General features: G+C 45.5%; 1 protein-coding gene across 1 annotated transcript in view; it reads right to left on the minus strand.

Moving 5' to 3' along the window:
- CACHD1 (cache domain containing 1) overlaps window positions 1-19864 on the minus strand; it is a 230236-nt gene extending 210372 nt beyond the window's left edge. Inside the window, exon 1 of the mRNA XM_084871354.1 lies at window positions 19032-19864. Within this exon, the coding sequence (XP_084727480.1) occupies window positions 19032-19280 (249 nt within the window). The 5' untranslated portion in view covers window positions 19281-19864. The remainder of the gene's footprint in view (window positions 1-19031) is intronic.
- Between the last annotated feature and the right edge of the window lie 3346 nt (window positions 19865-23210).

Below are 23210 nucleotides of genomic sequence, written 5' to 3' on the forward strand. Positions count from 1 at the left end.
GGGTTGAAGGTACAGGGAATTTAAATTGGCAGGAGCATTCAATCCTACATTCCCACCATCAGTTGCTGTTGATCCGCTGAGAATAAGAGGTTATACCTAAAAAGTACGATAGGAATCCATTTTACATACGTGCTTTCTTTGTCTTCACTACATTCTTTGAGGTAGCGAGTACTCCCCATTTTACAGATAAAGCAATTGAGGCCAGGCAGCCAGGCCACACAGCCTCTGTACAATTGCCTTGTGATTGTTCTGGAAAGACAAGGAGTTCTGAAAGTCACTGTATGGGGTCATTGTGGGAGAGCAGGGCTTTGCTCAACCGAAGTGCACGCTCTCCCCTCAAATGTCTGAAGGGCACACATGTCTTCTGAGAGAGGGAAACTCATCAGTTTGAGGAGAAAATGCCGGGTTTAAAGTGAGGCTTGTTAGAGAGGGAGCTATCACAGATTATTAATTTAGCCTTCTCTCCCAGCCAGTGTTTGATGTAAATGGCAAGGGTTCAAAGGTCAAAGAGGAAGAAGTATGTGCTTTAATTTCTCCCCCCTAGAGGTGCATGGATGTTTTCTATTAACAAAAACCCTGTAGCCAACAAATCCCGGGTGTGGATCAAACGGCCTTCCATCTTTTAAGTTATAACATCACAGGGAGGCATTTCTAGAGGAAACGGGCCCCAGCAGACCTGACTACCAGGGGGAAGGCTGGGCTGGCCTTTAGGAATTTGAAAAGCATTTTCCTTTTTGCTCAAATTGCTTAGTGACGGACAAAAATGTCCCCAAATAGGTGTTCTTGATCTCTAGACAGGGACAAAATTGAAAAAAAAGAAACACACACACACACACACACACACACACACACACACAGACGTGGGCAGGGACTGAAAATAGAGCCATTAATACCCGAAGAACCAACCCCTTTGGCCAAGACTAGTAGGAACAAACATTTGGCAGCAAGCTTAGTCCACAGAGCTCTGTCTGAGTTCAATGAAAATATCCAGTACTTAATCTGTATTACAATGTACAGTACATAGCAGATGCTCAATCAATAGTAGATAATATTGTATAGCACTCCCCTTTTCCCAGCCATGAATAATGTAGGAAATTTGTCCTACTCATTTCTCACCCCCACACACCGAAACCCTCACTGCTGCTCAAAACCTAGACATGAGGGTTGGACCGTTAAATTCTGAAGATCAGCAACATATCCCGTCATAGAAAAAGGCTAACACTTTGTGAGAACTCCAACATCAGCCGCTCTGCCGGACATTCTTGTTGATCTTCTCTCATAACCCTATCACCATGGATGTACCCCGGACTGCCACAATGAGAAACTTGAGGCTTGAAGGGCTTGCATTAAAAATTTGTTTCTGGAAACAGACTTTTGTGAGTTGGCTTGGGTAGTGAGTCTACTTTTTTTTTTTTAATTAAAAAATTTTTTTTTTGGAGAGAGAGAAACATCCATGTGAGAGAGAAACATCGATCAGCTACCCCCGATACTCACCCGACCTGGGGATCAAACCAGGTATGGGCCTTGACAGGAAATCCAACCCACCACCCCTCGGTACACAGGACAATGCTCCAACCAACCGAGCCACACTGGCCAGGGCTGGGCCTGCTTTTATAACCCCTTTGCGTGAATATTTCAAACAACAGACTTTGAAATGAGCTTTGGAAGCCAAACTGTTGTAAACTGAGGATACCTGGAAGCATTTCGATTTCTCACCACTGTCTGGGAAGGCCTCTGCACTACCTACGCATGGCTTTTACTTTGAAGCACAGCCACAAGGCCTCCAGGAAGGTAAGCATTCCCCTGGCCCGACAGGCCAGTCCTGGGAGACTGGAGAATGGGGTAAGTCCCAGGCAGCTCAGTTAGAAAACAAGAAATAAAACTCCAAGCAAAGGGTTTATAGAAAACACGCAGAGGAAGAATAAAGCATGGTAATTGTTTACAGGCCACTTGTGAGTCTTCTAAAAAGGTCGTAAACAAGAAATGTGGCTTGGGAGAGACTAGCCTGAAGTGTTTATCCCTCAGACAATCCCTCCGGTTCCTGTGAGCCCTCCGAATTCATGAGGCTAAAGTCTTGCCTTGCCAGGTGGCTCAAGTTGGTTGGAGTGTCCTCCCATACTCCAAAGAGGGTGGGTTCGATTCCCAGTCAGCATGTACTTGAGGCAACCAATCCATGTTTCTCTCTCTCCCCGACCCCCTTCTGCTCTCTCTAAAAACTCAATAAAAAATATCCTCAGGTGAGGATTAGAATAAAAGTCTCAATCATTGCATTCGCATAAATCTCCCTGCCCCCTACCCTAGCCCCCACTGTCCCCAGACTGCTTACTAACACTGCCCGCCCCCCCCCCCCCATCCCTCCGCAGAATATCTGCTCCAGGAAGACAGAGCTGCCCTTGTTGATGATTGCTACCTTCAACATCTACAAGAATGCCAAGCTAGTCATAGATATTCATATATGTGAAATGAAAGATGACTTATGTCATCATTTACTTCATTGTCCTGGTTCAACTGTTTAGATACAAGAATCATTTCTACAGTGTTAAAGGTGTGATGCAGTGATGTGAATGTTTTAAGGAAAAGCATATTCACAATTTTAATGTGATCATAAAACTAAGGAGAAATGGTCCAATGTCTATCTATACAATTTTGATCTTATTCTCATTAAGAGAACCAGTGTATAAAGATCAAATTCTAATGAAATGGAAGAGACTTAAAATTACAAAATCAGGCACCCTGCTTGGTAGATAGTATGCAGGATTCCTATCCCTTGATTCAACGTCAAGATACTATAGGAAGTGGTACCACATAACTTTTATTTCAATAGCCTATGAATGTGCTAAGTAAAAATTCTGTTACATTCAAGTCCTGTAACTTTTGAATTAGATCCAATGGAAGATGAGTTTTTGTAGGGTAAATTAAAAAGGGCTACTTGACAAAACCGGTTTGGCTCAGTAGTAGAGCGTCGGTCTGTGAACTCGGTCTGCGAACTGAAAGGTTCCAGGTTCGATTCCGGTTAGGGGCATGTACGTTGGTTGCGGGCACATCCAGGGGTGGGAGGTGTGCAGGAGGCAGCTGGTCGATGTTTCTCTCTCATCGACGTTTCTAGCTCTCTATCTCTCTCCCTTCCTCTCTGTAAAAAAAAAAATGTGTATATATATATATATATATATATATATATATACACACACACACACATATATTTTAAAAAATAAAATAAATAAATAAAAAGGGATATTTATCATACTTTACTAAACTCCTTGATAATATTTTACTATGTCATAAGGAGATTCCCTTAATAATGAATTCTTGATAACTCAGTCCAAAATAGATGGCAATTATTTTATAAGTACAAATGTCTCAAAAATTATTTATTAAGATCCAATAAAATGTGTGTTTATGTTCATTTGAAAATGTCGTCACTATTACTTAGTTTCAACCACTACGTGAACTAAATGCAGACCATTTAATAACTATATCTTGATGCAGCAATTCTCTTCATGACTTTTCTAAACACTTTCATGGAAGAGACAAAGCCAAACAAAAAAGAAGGGGTAGGCAAATGGAGATTGGTAAAAAAAAAAAAAAAAAACACAAAAAACACAAAAAAAACCCTGAAATTTTCAAAAAACAAATTATAAAGTAACTCTTACCAGGTGCTTAGAACATAATTCTGTCTGAAACATGTTATGCCGTGAAACATATTACGTTATTAGGATGCCTCTGTAATAATAGGTTTGTAAACTATAAACTCCACCAGCATGGGTAATTCCAAACCATAATCATCTCACATAAAGCTAACATTATATTCTAATATATATTAGAACTGCCTTCCACACCAATTGATTTGGGTTCTTCTACTAACCAAATAGATTAAGCAGACCCAGATTTTCATGCCAACATGACACCATCAAGTACTTCTAGTAAATAATCCATTAAATTACTAAAAGGAGGTGGGGGAGAGTCCAGCATAACTAAGATGCTAGCCAAAATGATCCAAGTAATTCCCATGCCCTGGCCGGTATTGCTAAAATGATCAAAGTCATTCCGTCTTTCCAATGCCTGACTGGTGTTGCTAACTGGCTACAGCATCAGCCTGTGCACCAAAGGGTTGTGGGTTTGATTTCTGGTCAAGGGCATGCACCTGGGTTTCAGGTTTATCCCTGGCCTCAGGAGACAACCAATCAATGTGTGTCTCTCTCACATCTCTCTCTCTCTCTCTCTCTCTCTCTCTCACTCTCTCTCTCTCTCTCTCTCTCTCTCTCTCTCTCTCTCTCTTTCCATTCCACTCTCTCTAAAAATCAATGGGAAAAATATCCTTGAGTGAGAGGTCTGGAACCAATGCACTCAGTATACAACAGGCAAAAGCAGCATGAGAATGACCTAATATCAGGTGACAGAGCCTGGAGAATAAGGGAGAACCAACGGAGCCAGGGCTCTGATCAAACTGTGCCTGAAGCTCACACACACTATCTATCGGTAAACCTTCCAGCTACTTAAGCCAACAAACTCTATCCTTTCAGGCAGTTTTAGTTGGCATGGGTTTTTACTTACAATTCAAAATATCCATTGACAACAAGGATGACGACGACAATGAGTCTGCAACTTACATATAACTGTGACCCTAACAACCAGCCAAGGTTGAGACAGGTATGATTTTTCTACTTACAGAGTGAGAAAACTGAGGCTATGAAGAGGGAAAAAGGGGACTTGCCAAAGTTACACTGCTAATAAGCTAAGATCTCGATTGCCTTTATTCATCATCTGCTCAGCAAAGAATATCTGTAAATGTGAAGATTATCAATGTTGTCTCATATTTTCCATATTAAACAGTCTTATTTTCTTGAGTCTTTAATCTGTTGCAGCTATTCTACTAGATCATAGCCTTGGCCCAGTGAGCCTTTGTTGATGTTCAGGAAGCATGTCAAACTCTCGGCCCGCGGGCATGCACATGCCTCCTTTACTTGACCCGTGTTAGCATTTGAGTTTGACATGCTTGATGTATATCATTAAACAGTACAATTTTATCATATTTAAATGAAATTGCAAAGGTAAATGTGGTGATACCATTCCATGAAGAATAAATACCATTATTACTCTCTCCACCTCCATTTCTGTCTCCCCCACCTCCTCCTCCACCTCCACCCACACCCCATACAACCAGGGTACCCAACAGCCAACAGGAAATTTCTAAAGCAAAAGTCAATGATATTGCTCTTATGCCTAAAATCTCCCAATGGCTTCCCATTCCAGCCAGAATAAAATCCAAACTCTGGTCTTCACAGGGATCCTGTTCTGTCTCATCTTCTTCCACTCTCACCCTCCTTCAGTGCCTTCTTTCTGCCCCTCACACACCCCACATCCTCCTCTCAGACCCCGTGCATCCTCCCCGTCCCCCCAGCTCCTGGAAAGCCACTTCAACACCATTCAGGCCTCAGCTCAGCTCAAATAGCCGCCGCCCCCCAGGAGACCTTCTTTGAAAACCGAATTAACCTGCCCTTATCTCCCTCAAAGAACTAAGCTAACATTATCTTTAATTTTCGCATATTTAAATATCTACATCCCCCTCCTCCCGCCCCTTCTAGAATGAAGGCTTCTCAAAGGCAGGGACTCTGTTCTGTTATCTCTGTACCTCCTCTGAGGAGTTCAATCAGTGGTTACTAACAGATTGATTGCCCGAGTGACTTAATCTAAGAATCCACAGGCCACTTAAACCAAAACTTTTAAACAATGCTTTGTTTTGAGCTGAAAACAAGAACTGCAAAGTCCACGAAGCCCTTTGAAAGATTTGTTATCTGTCCTGGATTACACTTTATTCTTTCTAATCCTGGGGCATCATTATTCTTTAAGTAATAAAAACAATTTCCTTGTGAGAAAAATGTCACATCAACAAACAGAAAAGAGAAAACAGAAATGTTACAAAACTGAATAGTGGTGATCATTGTACAAATCTACAAAGGTAATAAAATCAGTAAATTGTTTTAAAGAAATCAACAGTAAGAAAAGAACCCAGTTTTAAAACGGGCAAAGGTGTTGGCATTTCTCCAAAAAAACAGATCTATAGATTAATGGCAAACAGGCACCTGAAAAAATGCTCAGCACCATTATTCATTAGCATATGTTTATTAAAATCACCATGAGATACCACTTCATACATTGTACACTGGGCGACATTAAAATGACTGACCCAATCAAGTCCTGGCGAGGATATGGAGCCACCAGGACTTACTACTGGAGTGGAAGAAGATGAGACAGAACAGAATACAAAATGATATAGCCCCTTTGGAAAACAGACTGGCAGTTCCATGACACAGTAATCCCAGCCCTGGAGATGGGAAAACATATGTTCCAACAAAAACTTGTACATGAATAAACATATAGGAATGTTTATAGATTTATAACCTCAAAAAATTCCAAATGTTTTTCAACTGGTGAATGGATAAACAAACTGTGGTACACCCACACCATGGAATTCTACTCAGCAACAGAAAGAAATGAACTGTTGATATACATATACACAATATAGCTGAATCTCAAATGCACAATGCTAAATTTTAAAGAAGCCAGACTCAAAATGCATACCATAATGCATCCATTTATATACAATCTGGCAAAGGTAAAATTACAGAGATGGAGTTCAGGTGAGGGGGTCAAGGACTAACTACAAAGAGAATTTGGGGGCCTGATGAAACTGTTATGTACCTTGATTGTGATAGTCACATGACTGCATATTCACTAAAAAAAGAGCAGCAAATGTTGGCAAGAATGTGAAGAAATTATTCTTGCCCATTGCTGATGAGAATACTCTATAAAATGGTATAACCACTTTGGAAAACAGTATGACTGTTCCTCAAAAAATTACACATAGAATGATCACATGATACAGCAATTCCACTTCTGGGTATGGACCCAAAAGAACTGAATGTAGGGACTCAAATATTTGTACCACCCATGTTTACGGTAGCATTATTTACAGCAGCCAAAGGATGGAAGTGACCCCAGTGTCCATCAATGGATGAATGGACAAGCAAACTATGGTATGTACATACAATAGAAAATTATAGCCTAATTTTAAGCGAAGAAGTAACAGAGCTGACATTTTTAAAGGTCCTTGCTTCCTTTATAATACGACTCAAAATCTGTAACTTATATTTATAGAATTATTTCTTTAATGTCTAGTTCCGCTAGTAAGTGGTATACTCTAATCACATGTGTCAAACACAAGGCCCGCGGGCCAAATCCAGCCCGCCAGGCCTTGCAATGTGGCCCGCACCGCGCTGTCATCACTGCACTCCGCTGTCAGTTTATGACATTGTCAGTTTATGACTGTTCAGTAAACCATTCGGCCCGCGATTTAGGCTGGATTTTAGATTTTGGCCCCTTCTCTGATTGAGTTCGACACCCCTACTCTAAGTGGTATACTCCATCAGAGTAGGGATACATGTCTCTCTCTTTTTTTTTATCCTCAAACTCAAATCCAAAATAGTACCTGGCATATAGTATGTGCTCCATAAATATCTGTTAAGCAAATTAACCAGTGAATTTAACCTCTAGGGCAAAGTAGCTCTAAGCACATAATTTGCAAGCATACATACATTTTTACATTTTTTATATTCCTAAATGTCCTCCATATACATTCCCCCACTTTCTCTAACATGAAGAAATTACACATCAGAAGCACCTAATATGTGCAGTCCTAGTGTGCTTGATACACTGCTAAACACTTTCAATCATCAGAAACATTTAAATCTTTAGTAACAAGTAATGGCTCAAGACAATTCACTCTAAGACTAAAGTAATGAAATTAACATATGAAACATAGTAAACATTCGCCATAATAACTATTAGAAAGGTACAGAGTCTACTGTTAAAAGACGGGCACACAATTTCTGTAGTCCGGACATTTCTGAGCCTTCACCATATGCCAGAGACAGTGCGAACTGTACCAGTACTATAGATGAATACATCTGGGTTCTTCCTGGCAGGAGCTCATGCCCTAATAACTCTCATCTGTACAAAACTTTACTGTTTACAACTCTTGCTCACATTTATTATCCAGGCCTCCTTGCCAGTCACCCTGAATTTATGCTATCTCTAGGGATCTCGACCCATAACCAATGAAATTGCTTCATGGTCAGCACAATCTATTCCCTTCCAAGACTACCACGGGGCAAATATCCCCGTTTGACAGAGGATCCAACCAACTCTGGATCCAACAACCAAGACTGTCAATCACCTCTGTTCTCCCAGCTTTCCCCAAATCTGCCCACAAGCCAGTGCCACTTTCCCAGGGAGAGAGCCGAAGCAGCAGCAAAAAGCCAAAACCCGACTCTCCTGCCTTGGCCAAGGGCAGCTCTCACTACCCAAGACACACACTTCAGCACCTCCTGCCTCTGGGCGGCCAGGAGAGACACTGGCCTTGGAGAAAGCCAATCAGTAAACATGAATGGAATTAGGATAAATGAGTCCGATATCCTGGCAGGGGCCAAAAATGTTCCATGAGGTTTCATCTGTGTTAGCAAATGATTGAGGATGGACAAAAAAACATACAGGTCTTTTTACGTCTCTCATTTCCCAGAGATGAATGTGATGACCACGTAAAACTTATATGAATATTTACAGAACACACATAGTCCACCACGAAGGCCATAAAAGTATCCGTAAGCCATTTCTAAATATTGTAACACATATCAGGGAGGTGATATATTTCAAAATTTCTTCTTCCAATATCTTTTTGTGGTTATACACAGCACAGTTATATGGCTTCCCTGTGATTTCTTTTCCACATAGAAACCCTTCTTTATTTTCAAGTGACATGGAAATATGAAGACTATTTTAAACTGCTTATTATTTTATTCACGGCGTCAGAGCAGACTGATGGATCTGTACTTTAGTGTATTTATGGATCATTAATTCCTAGCCCTTCCTCCTTTGAATTAAATTAAAAAAAAAAGAAAGTTGGCCATCATATACTAGTCTAGGTTTGTCTTGTTTCCTTAACATATGCCTTATCAGCTCTGCCACAGCCGAAGTGATTCCAAATTGCTTCATGACACACTTGGATTTCCCCCCCCTAATAATTCCTGCTTCCTGCCCATGACTGGCAGGCTTCTTCCACGCGGCAGTAACGTGGGACAGCTAATTATCTACCAATCCACCTTGCTATTCCGCACTTGGCAACTTTTATCTGCACAGGACAGCTGCACTCTCCCCGTTTGAAGTAAAATGTCAGTCTCTGCTAATGCAACAAGACTTACATCACTAATGATGGCTCCGCACTTTGAAGAAACAACTCAAAAGCCTAATTAAAAATTCAGATTCATTTCTGATTCATTCTCACTGGCTCACCGACTTCCACTGCCCTTCCACCAGGGCCTCGGAGCATGCAAAAATAACATTTAAGAAAATATCCAAGGAAATCCGTAAAAAAAGAAAAAAGTGCTGCCGTCTTGGTCTTTGACAGAGTCTGTAAAATAACTGTTACGGTTGGAACAGAACCAATACGTTATCACGTATTAACAGATAAGAATTTACTCTACTGGCTTGTTCCCTACAGTTACAATAAAGCACAGTGTTTCCAGGGAAACTATGGACCCAGCTACCTTTCAGTCGCTCCACTCTGGTATTTAGGTGTTGGAGCTTTTCTAACTGTAATTAACTCAGAAGTTGTTTCAGCCGAAACCGGTTTGGCTCAATGGATAGAGCGTCAGCCTGAGGACTTGAGGGTCCCGGGTTCGATTCCGGTCAAGGGCATGTACCTTGGTTGCGGGCACATCCCCAGTTGGGGGGGGGGGTGCAAGAGGCAGCTGATGAACGTTTCTCTCTTATCGATGTTTATAACTTTCTACTCCTCTCCCTTCCTCTCTGTAAAAAAAAAATCAATAAAATATATTTAAAAAAAAAAAAAAAAAAAAGGAAGTTGTTTCACCATCTAACTGTGTACTAGGGGAAACTTTTTTTGAACTCTGAACAAAGAGGACAAGGTAAGAGTCATTTCCATGACATGATGACATTTTGTTTCGTTATGGAATCAAATAAACAACCCTTAACACTACTGCAATGTTTGAAGAAGAGGAAGGAGGAAAAGGAAGTGGAAGAAGAGAAGGAAGAAAAAGAACAAATTTACTTCTTAACTCCTAGTGACTATGAAGAGAGATGCGGGTCCTAAAATTCAATTCCAAACTAGAATTTTGCCTGAAAATTACAGGTGAAATTTCCTTCTGTAGCTTTTACATACACCCCCCCCCCCCCCACACACACACACACACACACACACACTTGTTCCTCACCTAACTTTTTTTTAAAAATTAATTTTGGTGGTACAGGTTCACATTATAAATAGCTATTGACCTTTTATATTTGCTCTTTTAAAAAATATGTAAAAATACTGCAATAAGTCCCCGATTTTTTGTGTTTCTACAGTGGCTCACTAACTTATAGGTATTTAAATAACTTAACTTTAAAAACAAAAACAAACAAACAAAAAAAAAACCAGTCAGCTGACAAATTAGACTATCAGCTTTAAGTTCTCAGCCATAAAATAATTAAGTCAAACTTTTTTTTTCCAAGAGAGGAATGCAAGGTTGCTTCCATTTTAAGGGAATCTTGTCTTAGAAAAATGGAGCTCCCAAAACATAGTATAATATTGTTTTTGTTTTTGTTAAATATGTTTTTGTTGATTTCAGAGAGGGAGGGAGAGGAAGAGAAATAGAAACATCAATGGTGAGAGAGAATCATTGATCAGCTGCCTCCTGCATGCCCCCTAATAGGATCGAGCCTGCAACCCAGGCATATGCCCTGACTCAGTGCCCAGTCACCTCCTGGTTCACAGTTCGATGCTCAACCACTGACCACACCAGCCAGGCAGAATAGCACAGTGCTATGAAAGGGCTCCAGAGCAAGAGTCCTAAAACTAACACTTGAGTTCTAAGTCTACCACTTACTACTGGTGTGATCCCAGAGGGCCACTTTCCCACAGGGCCTGTTTCTCATCTGTAAGTGAGGGAGGTAGATTTGACTTTCTTTCTGGCCCTTCTGGGTTCCCATGCCACCCAGCGCTCTGGGAGGTCAAGGAGACAAGGCATGCCAAGGGCAGGCCTGCTGAGCCTGGATTCCTACAGCTTGTCAGGGAGGGAAGACCACAGTGGGAAGCAGACCAGCCAGAGCAGGAAGACCACCAAGGCCCTCCGTGAACTGAACTTAGAGAGGCAAAGCCTTGACACCATACAGGCTCTACCTTCTGGTGGCTGAATCCTAAATCGCTTCATCTGAGTTATAGGGACCAGGCTTTCTCCAGATTTCCAGGTCCTCTCTCCCAGAGCACATCTCCAAATACAAGAGACTCAGAAGCTAGTTCCCAACTCAAACACTGGTGAGCCACTGCCAGCCATGGGCATGCAAAGAACGAGAAATAGGGTATTGGCCACATTGTTTGAGCCCTAATCTACCTAAGGCAGTAGGTTCCTTTCTTATTTAAGTCAATATAAATGAGGTGTTCTGTTACCTGCCATATTAAGTCACAACTGACAGGTAAGACCCAAGGATCTCAGGGTGTGTGACTTCTGTCTACTTCTCCGACCTGTTCGCACCCATTCTTCCCTGTAGCTCTTTAACACCGCCCTTCCATTCTTCCCAAGGAGACTTCTGGGAACTCCATTCTTTGGCTAACCAACACCTATTCATTCCACCTTTTCCAGGAGGACTCCCAGAATCCCTCCCCATTCCACCAAAAGATTAACATACTTCCTCAAAGCATCCTCTTCTCTCATAACCTCCGTTGTGTCAGAAATGAACCTGGCACCAAGTAAACATCCAACAACGATTCCTTTAAGTAATTACGGTGAAGGGCAGCTCACCTCCCCAAGCAATCCAATTGAGAACTCTTCTATCAGGATGTCTTCCTTTCCATCACACAGAAACAATCCAGTCACTGCACACCGGTGGCCTCTGGCCTGCAGACATGTTGGGCTTGGCTCACACACTGTTTATTGTTTGTTTCCCTTTGAAAAATCTGAATTATTATAGTAGCCTATGTTTTCAGAATCAAGAGATTCTGTCTAAAAACCAGATATCCAGCTTCTCATAAAAAAAAAAAAAAAAAAAAAAAAAGTCATGTGGCAGCAGTGGACCCACAATGCCAATGGCAGTAATTGCTGGAGCTGAGCAGCACCTGCTTCCCTGGCACGTGCCCTCCCGTTTACAACAGCAAACACCCGTCTTTACTGGCCTACACCTGGCCCACATCACTCATTTGTCCAACAGACCCTGTGCCGATGTTGGATTCAGTGACTCTGGCTGTCATCTAGATGCTACTATTTTAGAATTTCTTTCTATACCGTCTTGACCTATACAAATTGGCTTAGCCTCCCTGATGAGGTTCTTTTCTCTCAGAGGAGAGGTGGATGTCCTATAGGTCTCCTGCCCTCTTCCAGCCCCCAATTCTGCAAAATGAGGGCCCAGTGAATATGTGGTAACAGGCTGATTATTAGACAAATATTTTTTCTTGTCAACCCGCCCCTCTCTGCCACCTATAGCTCATCTTGTCTTGTCCCTTTTTCTCTCCTTCCTCCTCTGGGAGTGAGAAGCCATGGTTCACACTGCATGGCACTAAGAAAACATGGGACCTCGCAGCCTGTGGGGAAGCCCAGCCTGAGAACAAGGGCCAGAGGGCATGTGTGAGGGAGGAAAAAAGGATCCCAGAGGAGCTCCCCAAAAGAAGGTTGGGCATTAATAATCTGGAAGGCTGAAGAGGTTGGCAGGCAAAAAAATACTAGCTGTCTATCAAGGGCTAGACATATCATCACAAAAAAATCTATAAAGACACACCTCCAAAATGTTTGTATTTATTTGTGGACTGCAAATTCTTCATGCCGGTGTGCCAATATTATGTACATTATAAAACATTTAGAAATATTTAAGTTAAAGAAGGACGCAATAAAAGATTTTTATGAATGAAATGATGTGCTACCTGGAATTTACTTCAAAATAATCAGGAGGGAGGGAAAGACTGGCTGGAGGCAGACCACAAGTTAATAACTGAAGCTGGAGAAGATACAGGGGGATTTTAATGCTGTTCTCTTTACTTGGGTGTATTGTTTTTCAAATCTTTGACATTAAAAACTTTAAAAGTAAATAAATAATTGTGAATTACAGGCCTAATATTTTCTTCACAAGCCCCAAGGGGTAGTTCTGCGCCACATCCCTGAGGTCTGTGCTAACCCCTGGGACAGAGGATGGACCACACTGAAAGATGCAGGTGCCAATGACTCGATTTCAGTTTCATGCAGGCCAGGGGCGACATGCTTGTTGCCTTCCAGGCTCCGTACCCTGGCACTATACAGACTGCCCCACACGAATGTGTGTTTACGGACGGCTCCTATGTTAGACCTTGTGCTAGACACTTTTTAAATATATTTCTCTCCATTCACCAAGTGAAGCATGAAGACATCGCTAAAGTTCAGGGCAACTTAGTAACGTGCTGGAAATTATGCAGTGAAAAAAATGAGCTGTGTCAAAACTGTTGTCCCTGAATGTCAACTGTAATTGAAAAATAAGAATTTACTTTTAAACTGTTGCCCCTTCAATATTTTGGATTTCAACACGTCTTTACACCGGGTCCAAACAGATGCAAAGTAAACCCCACTGCGCATAATCCCCAAAATTCCAGAGTTCTGCAAGGTTCCTGTCTGCTCATCCACTTAAGCTCAAGGAAGGAACTCCTCAAGCAGCAACCAGAAATAGCACCAAGTTATAAAGTGTGAAGCCATCTCCTTCCCCTCCCCCACACCCCTCCACACTCAAGTATGATTGGCACGAAAAGGATAAGCACAGGCAAGGATGCCAGCCGTAAGACAGGTATTAGTGGAGAGGAAGGGAAGGAAGTCCTAAGCACAACTGGGATACTCCGTCAGAAGTCATTCAGCGTGCTTTTTCTTGGGCTCATGCTCACCAAGTTCAAATCAGTCATCCATCAATCATCAACTTCCCTCTACTCCAAATATTCAATTTCAGAAGAGAGCAAAAGTCTGCAGGTTTTCCACTAAGGCTTATACTGCACACAAGGCATAGACAGAATCAAACCATATTATTTGCAAATACAGGTGATATCTCACCCCTAAAACATTCTATAGAGCCTAAGCAGACCTTCAAAGCATCCAATACATGACATTCCTGGTATAATGGACATTATTTTAAGAAAAATACAAACCTTACCTAAACATCATTGCGTATCAGCATGCAGTTACAGGAAAGGCACCAGATGTTTATTTCCAGTAGCCACAGAAGCCCCAGGGGAGATGGCCAAAGAAGACATGGAGTCACATGAAAACACAAGAGTCACAGCCACCCCCTATTCAGGCATTTAAAGATATGCCAACTACCTTGTCCAGTTCCATCAAAGGGAATTAGAAATGTCTGATGAACTACTGATGTGGCTGCTGCTGCTTTCAGGATTGGCCTGTGTATGCAGACAGTTCACTGAAAGACCGAGAGAGAACTAGCCCCGTTCTGTAACCTCACCAGATGGGCTTGGGCAGCCCTCTTCTGTACTCCCATAATGCCCTGTTCCTCTCTCCACCACGGCACTAACCCACTGCATTCTAAAACCTCTCTGCCTCTCGCTAACCTCCGATAACACAACGCCTGCTTTTGTATGTCTCCATCCTCACTAAGAGCTAAGGGCACGGATCAGGCCTTATTCATCTCACCTGCCCAGCTTATCTAACCCCAGGCCTCTCTTAGAGCAGAAGCCCCCTCCTCCAACGTGTGCTGAGCATTTGCTGCAAAAATGAACGATGCACTTATGCCATGTTGTCCGACTGTACACAGAGGAGGCCACCCTTTTCAGTCTCAGCGGCAGCCACTGTTTCCCGTGCTCTGCATTTTCAGCAAACACCACACCCCGATGTAGCCCTTCAGTTTCTGAAATCACATCTGTCCCGGCTGTTGCTCCTTCTGCAAACGGGAGTGGAAGCTCTAGTTTGTGCTTCTGGTGTTTCTTCTGCCTCTCCTGGAAGGTCCTCCCACCTCCCCTTCCCAGGCCACGTACAGCAGCTGCCTGTCCAACCTGCTGGTGTGCCTGCCAATTTCACAGCCACTGTGCCCGGCCCAGCGGAGCTGTGTTAGAGCTAACATCAAGGCGGGCACACTGGCTGTATGCCAGGCCCTCGCTGTTAGGAAGCCTGTATTGTCATATAATGTTAAATGGGCCTTATAAGTGCCTGGTGAAATGGCTCCCGGAGCCAGACATGCCTTCTAACAAGCAGGCATTGTTGCTTCACTGTTTTACCTGCGCATGCTATCTTACCTCCTCCTCCAGGTCATGAATGTACGGGGCTGTGCTGGAATACCTCCTTGTAAATCTGCGAAACACCTAGCAGAGTGCTCTGAGCACAGTAAGCTTTCAATGAATAAATAGTCCTCCATCCACATTTCCCAGCCCCAGGCTCACAGGCACAGGTGCCTCCACGCGCACTCTTCCCATTAGGTCCACAGAGCAAATCTCTGGGAAGAAACACCCCTTCCCCAAATTTGCAGATGAAGATCATCCCACTTGCAAGGGGTGACGCAGGAACCCAACGTAGGGTTCTCTCCCCTCCACGATGCTGCGTGAAAAAGACTTGTTGCATGAGTGAATAAGCAGAAGCAAGACTCTCCCTGGACACAGCCATGCTCTGCTCCCTGGGTCACAATGAAGATGATTTCACTCAACCAGACCCCTGAGGAAACGATGATTAGGTTTTTGGACTTTTACCCATGATGTATGATGCCTGCTGCCAGGGGGTCCGTGTTCAGTGACAGCTTTCCCAGGGCACTGGCAAAATTAGTTGGTGCCAATCATTTCAAGACTTTAAGAAATGTTCTCCATTACTAAGGAGGAGGAACAACAACGAAACAAGAGCAGGCCGCCTCCAGGAAAGAAACCTTTCCAAGAAAATCTTGAAGATGGACCGCTTTTCCAACTGTCTTCTCTATCAGCAAGCCTAAGAACTTGTCATGGGAAACTTACGGCGCTGAAAGAGGGCCTGGTTTTTGTTTTTGTAAAATTACCCCTTGCAACCTCCTGTGAGCAGTGTATGTGCTGCCTTTCGAAATGTGCAGCAGGCCTCGCTTCAGGACTGACTTTGCCATTTCTCAAAACTAAAAAGGAAAAAAATATATATATCTTTGGAGAATTTCGGCCTCAACAGGGGCAATTTAAAAGTCTGGAAGTAGGCTTTTTACATATGTACTGACTTTGACATTCCTCATCAAATAAGATGCTGTCCAGAAAGGTCTGCACTGAGCTGGAAATGCCAAGGTCAAATGAAAGGAGTCAATCCCTTCATCAAAGGGAGGGCTTTTTTTTTTTTTTTTTTTTTTTTTTTCTGCAAAGAGACACAAGCTTTCCCCAGCCTCTGCACATGGAAGTCTGCCCGGCTCACCTTAATGTCCACATGAGGCTTCCTACCTGGGAAGGACAGATTAGCTCTGTAGCTATAAAATTCAGCATTCCACAGGGAGGACTCTATAATCTGCACTTTAGGTCACTAACCCCACAAATTTCAGTCCCACCGAACAAATTCCAGAGGATTACTGAGGGAAATGTGAGGCTCACAATCTTTGTTCTATGAGTCAAAACCCTAACCTGCCTTAGATTTTATGTTACAAGTACCCTTCCCACCCCACCCCCCAAAAAGAAGCTGGCGGTCTAACAAAATTAAAAAGAGACTCCCCCCAATTTCCCCAGATGAAGGCAAGTGGCAGGTCCACGTAAGGCTCCAGAAGAGGAATTTAAATATTAAATACAGTAGGTGCTTCTCCTTTCAAAAAAGGAGAGAAGCCACTTCACATTTTGCCAGACAAAAACCCTGTCCCCAGGAGGCCAGTTTCCACAATGAGGCTGCAAAGGTGTTAGAAAGAGGCCAGTTGGGAGGAGATAAAGGGCCATTTGGGCACAAACCCCCCACTGATCAGGGCTTTTTTTCTAAAGTGTCTCCTTTTCAACAGAGAAGCCTTTTAAAACTACATTTGCTTTGGATCTCTACCTAAATGACAATGTGTTAGGATCCGATTTCACCTTTTGTCAAGGATCGGGTGAGAAACAGTAAAACTGCTGTCAGCATCTTAGAGAAAGCAAGCCCTTAGCTTATATGGGGAAGGGGGTAAAAAAATAATCCTAGGGTTCCCTTGTCCAGCCCCAGTTACGGGCTGAAGGTGACAAATGCCTACTGATCTTACAAGCACAGTCCAACACAGCAACATATGAAATGTCCTTCATTAAAAGAGGTGCCTCCATGCAAAAAAATAAATAAATAAATAAATAAAAATGCAATTGTTTGTGCTCTAAATGGAAACATTCACCAATGTTCCTCCTAACGTTTTAGTTCTATTTCCTCTGACAGACACTTCACCCCTAAGAACTCTGTCAACAATCACCAGAGATCACAAAATGTCTATGGAAGAAAATTATAACTAAACCTGAACCCGAAAGTTCTGCATAGAAAAGGGCAGTTCAGTGGGGTAACTTAAAAGCTTGTCTGTTACTATGCAAATGAAGAACCAGACTCCATTGCACTTCCAGGGCTGCTGTCTGCAAAGATACACTGTACAGAATTCTCGTTCACGCAAACCAACCACTCTTCAACCTCACCTAACTGTTAACCAACATGTAATAGGAATTCTAATTGTCTTTCTAAAGTGTAAAAGGTCTGCAGAACTTGCTTTGGGAAAACTGCATCATCCTGGGAGGAGACTGGGGAGGTCGCAGGGAAGAGGGTTAAAAAAAAAAAAAGGCGTCAGAAACCTGAGTCCTACCAAAACCCCGCCTTAAGGGACTCAAAACACCTCTCCCTCCTGGTGGGAGGTGGACTGGAGGTCGCCGCCGTAAAATCGAATCCTGAAACCTATTCCAAGAGCACATTCCTGGAAACTTCGTTCTTTCGAAGACCGAGGTCGTCACCATTGTTGTTGTGAGAAAGCATAAGAGGCTGTTTTCCTGAGGAACTGTGAGAGCAAAGGTTCCAGACTCCCAATGCCATCTCAGCCTCGCCTCATCTCGGGGCCTTCCCAGCCCCGTCGTAGGCTAAAACAACGGCGGGACTCATCTCCAGGTGGTTGCTGTGCAGCAGTGTTGACTGCTGCTGTGTGGTTGGCTATGCGTAACATCGCCAGGATTCCTCAATAGACCCCCCTCATTCTTTGGGGAACCCCCTTCCCCTCGGTCCACAATCCAGAAAAACAGGAACCTCACTCACTGTGTTCCCACTCCTCACCCCCACCAAGAGGCAGGTACAAAACAAAACAAAAATCGTACAGCGGGGCAGCATGCAAAGGACAACAGCAATAGCAACAGAAGTCTCCCCCACAGGACAAGAGTGGAGAATCCGCCAGGAATCTGCCAAGCCGACCCCTCCCCCAGGGCACCCGGGCAGGGACGGGGGAGCTGGGAGCCTCTCGGAGCCTCTCTCCGCAGGGACCCAGGTGGCCGGGAGCCGCTGCGGTGCCTCCCCCGCCGGTGCCTCCCCTCCCCGCGCCCGTGACTGCGCGCGGGAGGGGTGGACACCAGGAGGTGGTCAAGGGGTGAGGCTGGGGGCCTCGGAAAATCATCCCAGCCGGGCGGGGGCCGTCAGCCCCGGGATGGGTACACAAAGAGGGAAGGCAAGTTTGCAGGGGCGCCGGGGTGAAAACCAGACCAAGAGGAGGAGAGCCATGCACATTTAGGGAAGGAGGTGCGAGGGGAAACCGGAGAGTCCCTGCGGAGATAAAAGAGCCGGGTGGGAAGGAACGTGGGTCCCGTGCACAGGGCCAGGGCTTCTGCAGAGAAAAAAGGAGGAGGAGTACCTGAGTGCCAGGAAGAGTGGGTGTGCATAGAGGCATGGGGGGACCCTGTGCAGAGAACGGAGGTATCTGGTGGAAGTGGGTGGGGGGCTGTGCGTGACAGAGAGGTCGGTGCACGGTCAAGGAGGGGGACCTGCCCTGGGGAAGGGGCTCTGTGCAGAAGACGCAGAATGCCTGGCAAGTTTAGGGGCGCCATGGGGAAGGGGGGGCGCGCTTACCTGCATGGTGACGACCCCCAGCTCCTCCGCCGCTAGCCTCCGCATCTGGCTGGCCAGCACTTGCGCCTCGTCCAGGATGGAGAAGTCGGCGTGGGCCACCGCGCCCAGCAGCCAGCAGGCGACCACGCACCGCAGCCAGAGGGGCGGCCGCCGCGCTCCTCCAGCCCCGGCCCGGCCCGGCGAGCCCCGGCAGCCGCGGGCCAGGGCGGCCGCCCCCGCCGGCTCCTCTTCCTCCGGCTCGCGGGCCATCAATGGGCGCCGGGCGCCGGGCAGCGGGGAGAGAGCCTCGGGAGGCGCGCCCGGGCCCGCTCGGCACACCCCGCAAAACTTTCTTCCCCGGGTCCGGGCGCCGGTGCGCGCGCCGCGGCGGCTCCCAAACTTAGGGGGCGCCCGGCTCCGGCGCGGGCGCGCGGGCGGCCACCATCGGCAGCTCTGGGGCGGCGGGCGGGGGAGGAAGCGGCCCCCAGTGGTCCCCGGGACACGGGGGCGGCCCCAGGGCCAACGCTGTGGCTGCGGCGTCGGGAGGATCGGCGGCGCCTGACCCCCGGGCGCGGGCCGTGCAGCCCCGGGGCTGACAGTGGAGCTTTCGCTTCCCGGAGTCCGGGCGCAGGAGGGCGGCAGCGGCCGGCAGCACCCGGAGGAGGCGGAGCGGCGATCGGGCTGCTGGGCCAGGGCAGCCACCGAGCCCGCGAGAAGGGAGACGGGGAGGTTCGAAGAAAAAGAAAAAGAAGACGGAAAAGAAAGAAAGAAAGCGGCGGGGGGAAAAGGGAGGTGTCTGGTGCCACCACGCTGCGCTCCGGCTCCGTGCACTTCCCGGCTCCGCCGCTGCCGCCACCGAGACTGCGGTGATTTATGGAAGGAGCAAGAGAGGCGGGGAAATTCCCCCGGTCGCCCCTCCTCTCTTCGCCTCACTCCCGCCCCAGAACTGGCCCCCGGAGACGCCAGAGGCTGGAGAAAAGGCTCTCTTCCCGGGTACCAGCCCCGCCAGGGCTGGGTCACTTGGACCCTCCGGTTACCAGGCACTGCGACCCACCCCAGCTCTCCCCGCCTCTGCCAACTCCAGGGACTCCAGGATCCTACCCGTTCAAGGTTCCCCCTATCCCCAAATCCCTTTAAGTTCCAGGACTGTCTGCCCCGCAGAGCTTTGGGAAGGAGGGGACTGCTGTGTATGCGTCCTCTGCTTTGCTTCCAGTCAATAACAATAGCTAGCACTGGTTGCATCAACAGCTTTCTCTCTCTCTCTCTCCCCCTCTCTCTCTCTCTCTCTCTCTCTCTCTCTCTCTCTCTCTCTCTCTCTCTCTCTCTCTCTCTCTCTCTCTCTCTCTCTCTCTCTCTCTCTTTTTTAAATCAGCTACTTTGTGCCCTGCAATGTGCTCTAGGGTTTGTAACAGTATCCTTTAATCCCCACCGCATCCCTAGGAGGTACAGTATCTTTATCCCAAAATTTTAGGTAACAAAGGCTGAGGCTTAGAGAGGTGGGGTGCATTGCCAGAAGATCACCCAGGGGGTGAGAGGCAGAGCCAGAACTGAAGCACAAGTCTCACTCCCAGGCTCTTGCTCTTATAGATGACATCGTTCTTCCAGTCTCTTTGAAAAGGAACCATTTGATCCCATCAAAAGCAGAGACAAAACAAAACAAAAAACCGCCAACACTGCTGAATCTGAACCAGAGCTTGCCCCACACACACCTATGTCTCTGGAGCTTGGGAGGCAAGAAAGGTTAACCTTCCTGTTTCCCCCTGATGCCTGGCTGAGCCTCTCTGGGGGTTATTAAAGCTGCAGCTCTTCCTTCCAGACTGGTGAGCTTGCAGCTTATGGGTTCCTGGAACACAGAGCCATGCCCAGGAAGATGAGGGCTCCCGAGAGGGGTGTGGGAGCAGGACTAGAACCTGGAGGTAGTGCTCTCTTCCCTTGACAGCAAAAGCTTCTGTCTTACATCTTTGACTAGATTGTGTTACAGACACACCTCCTGCAAGCCTTCCCTGGTCCATTTTACCTGGTTGGTTGTGTCTGTCATCTGAATTCCCAAATCAGTGTTGTCTGTGCTCTATACTCTGTTTCCTTTTGGTGACACTCTCCACTCTGTGCCCCCTGGAGAGAGGCAAATCAGACTCTTGCACAAGATCATTTTATACCTGCCATGTTTGCTTTAACATTACTCACACATAACAGAACTAGGATAAGCCTGTTTGGGGCAGGGACCAATCCGTCACTCCACCATCCACACTTAGTGCAGGTGCTGTAAACATGATTCTTGAATTAATAATAGGATAAAAAATATATATGTTGCCTCCGGTCCCCAGAGTTGAATTGACATTTGGTAGAAAGATGATCCTATAACTTCTGTTTTTTATTGCCATACCATTGCACATGATAGTGAATCTATCCGTGAAGCAAAAAAGATTAGCCAGATGGCAAGTGGAAGAGAAACAAAACAAAAATAATAATGTCATCCAGCACTATTAACTTTTTGTATTGGATTCTTCAAGGTCATTGCTGCCAGAGTTGTCACACATCGCTAAGCTATCCTTCTGAAACTCCTTTGGCTTCTCCTTTTTTGACAATTTTTTATTTTTGTATACCGTTACTATGAGGGAACCCATTTTGAAGGATTATAATTCTAGGTTCTTTTTTTTTTTATCACCCTCGGGTTATTTTTGAGAACTCTCAGTGCACCCATGCCTTCAATTATTACCAAAACATCAGACTTTTTGCAAACTTCTAAACAAAGCTCAGTCTCCCCTTGGAGCTGGAATGAACAAATGACTTACTGACTTCTCTACCAGATATACCTGAACTAAAATTCATTCCTGTTTTTTCCTACTCTCCATCTAAATCTGCATCTGGCTGCAAACGGGGTGGGTGTCATCTTTTTTCAGCCTGGTGCTTCACTCTCTACACACGCTCCTGCTCCTGTTCTCCATCTGCATCCCTTCGCCTGGCCTCAGCGCCTCATCACAGTTCACTCTCAGGTCTCCTCTCAGGTCTCCATGCCATCCATCTTACCGCCAACATTCTATTCTCCACACTGAAACCAAAGTCACCTTTCTAAAAGTAAAGTCTGAACCTGTCTCCCACTAACCTAAACATTTCTGATGCCCAGTCTCAGAGAAATAAACTTAGAATAAATAAGGCTCTCTGTGCCCTGGCTTATCTGCCTTGCTGGCCTTATGGAAGTTACTCTGCCCCAAATCCTCACCAGCCCCCAGAAAACACCTTTGCTGGTGGCCTTGAATGCCCTCCCCTTCTCTGAACCTGGTAAGTTCTTACTGAGCTGGGAGTCACCTCTAGGAAGCCTTCTCTGGCACTGTCCCCCTAGTATTTGTTGCCTTCCTCCAGTGCTCTGTAGCTATTGATTCTTCTCTCTGCCCCCCAGCAGTTAATAAGCGGTATTGTGATTATTTGAAAGTCTTGTTCTTTCCTCCCTAATAATCCTTGACCACGGGTAGCTTTAGATTGCACCTACTGTACTGCAAATCCTGTACTTCAACTCAAGTCTGCCAGAACAGAGAGTCTCTGGAGGTGGGCTAGGTCCCAGATATGCACTTTACAGACCACCCCCCGCCCCAAGCCACCCAGATGAGTCTCCTGAACCATGTTAGACTGCAAACAAGCTCCCAGATGGTTACCCATTCATCTGGGAGCTCTAGCGTTTTCGTCCAGTGCCTACACCCAATGCATTCTCAATACCCAGAAAGGGCTACGTGACATTTATGTTGTCAGTGGGGAAAAGTTTCGGAGAAATAAAGTCATTAGCCCAAAGTAACACAAATTTTAGTTGGAGGTGCCAGTGTAGGAACCTAGGTCTCCAAATGGCAAGCTCTGAGTCTGGTGTTAGGAAAAAAATGTCTACACACATAACACACACTGGTACATGACAGACCAATAAAAGATTGTTGTCTCGTAAACTGCCAGCCTTACTGTCCCAGCCCACATAAGTGAAATTGCCCCACCATCAACCTCTGCTCGGCATTAGTTGATTGTGTCCCAGAGGGGTAACCTGGACCAGGATGGGCATGCGGCATGAAAGTGAGCCAACCTATAGCATCCAAGGCATGGCAGACAGATCAGCTGTTGAAGCAGATTTTCATTCTCAAAAGTTTTACTTTAGGGAACACTAAGGGTAAAGGCAGTTAGCAGTGGTTACTGCAACCAAAGAAGGAGTCATAAGGGCCATGA

Source organism: Pipistrellus hanaki, assembly GCF_964339955.1.
Source record: "Pipistrellus hanaki genome assembly, chromosome: 2".
NCBI lineage: Eukaryota > Metazoa > Chordata > Mammalia > Chiroptera > Vespertilionidae > Pipistrellus > Pipistrellus hanaki.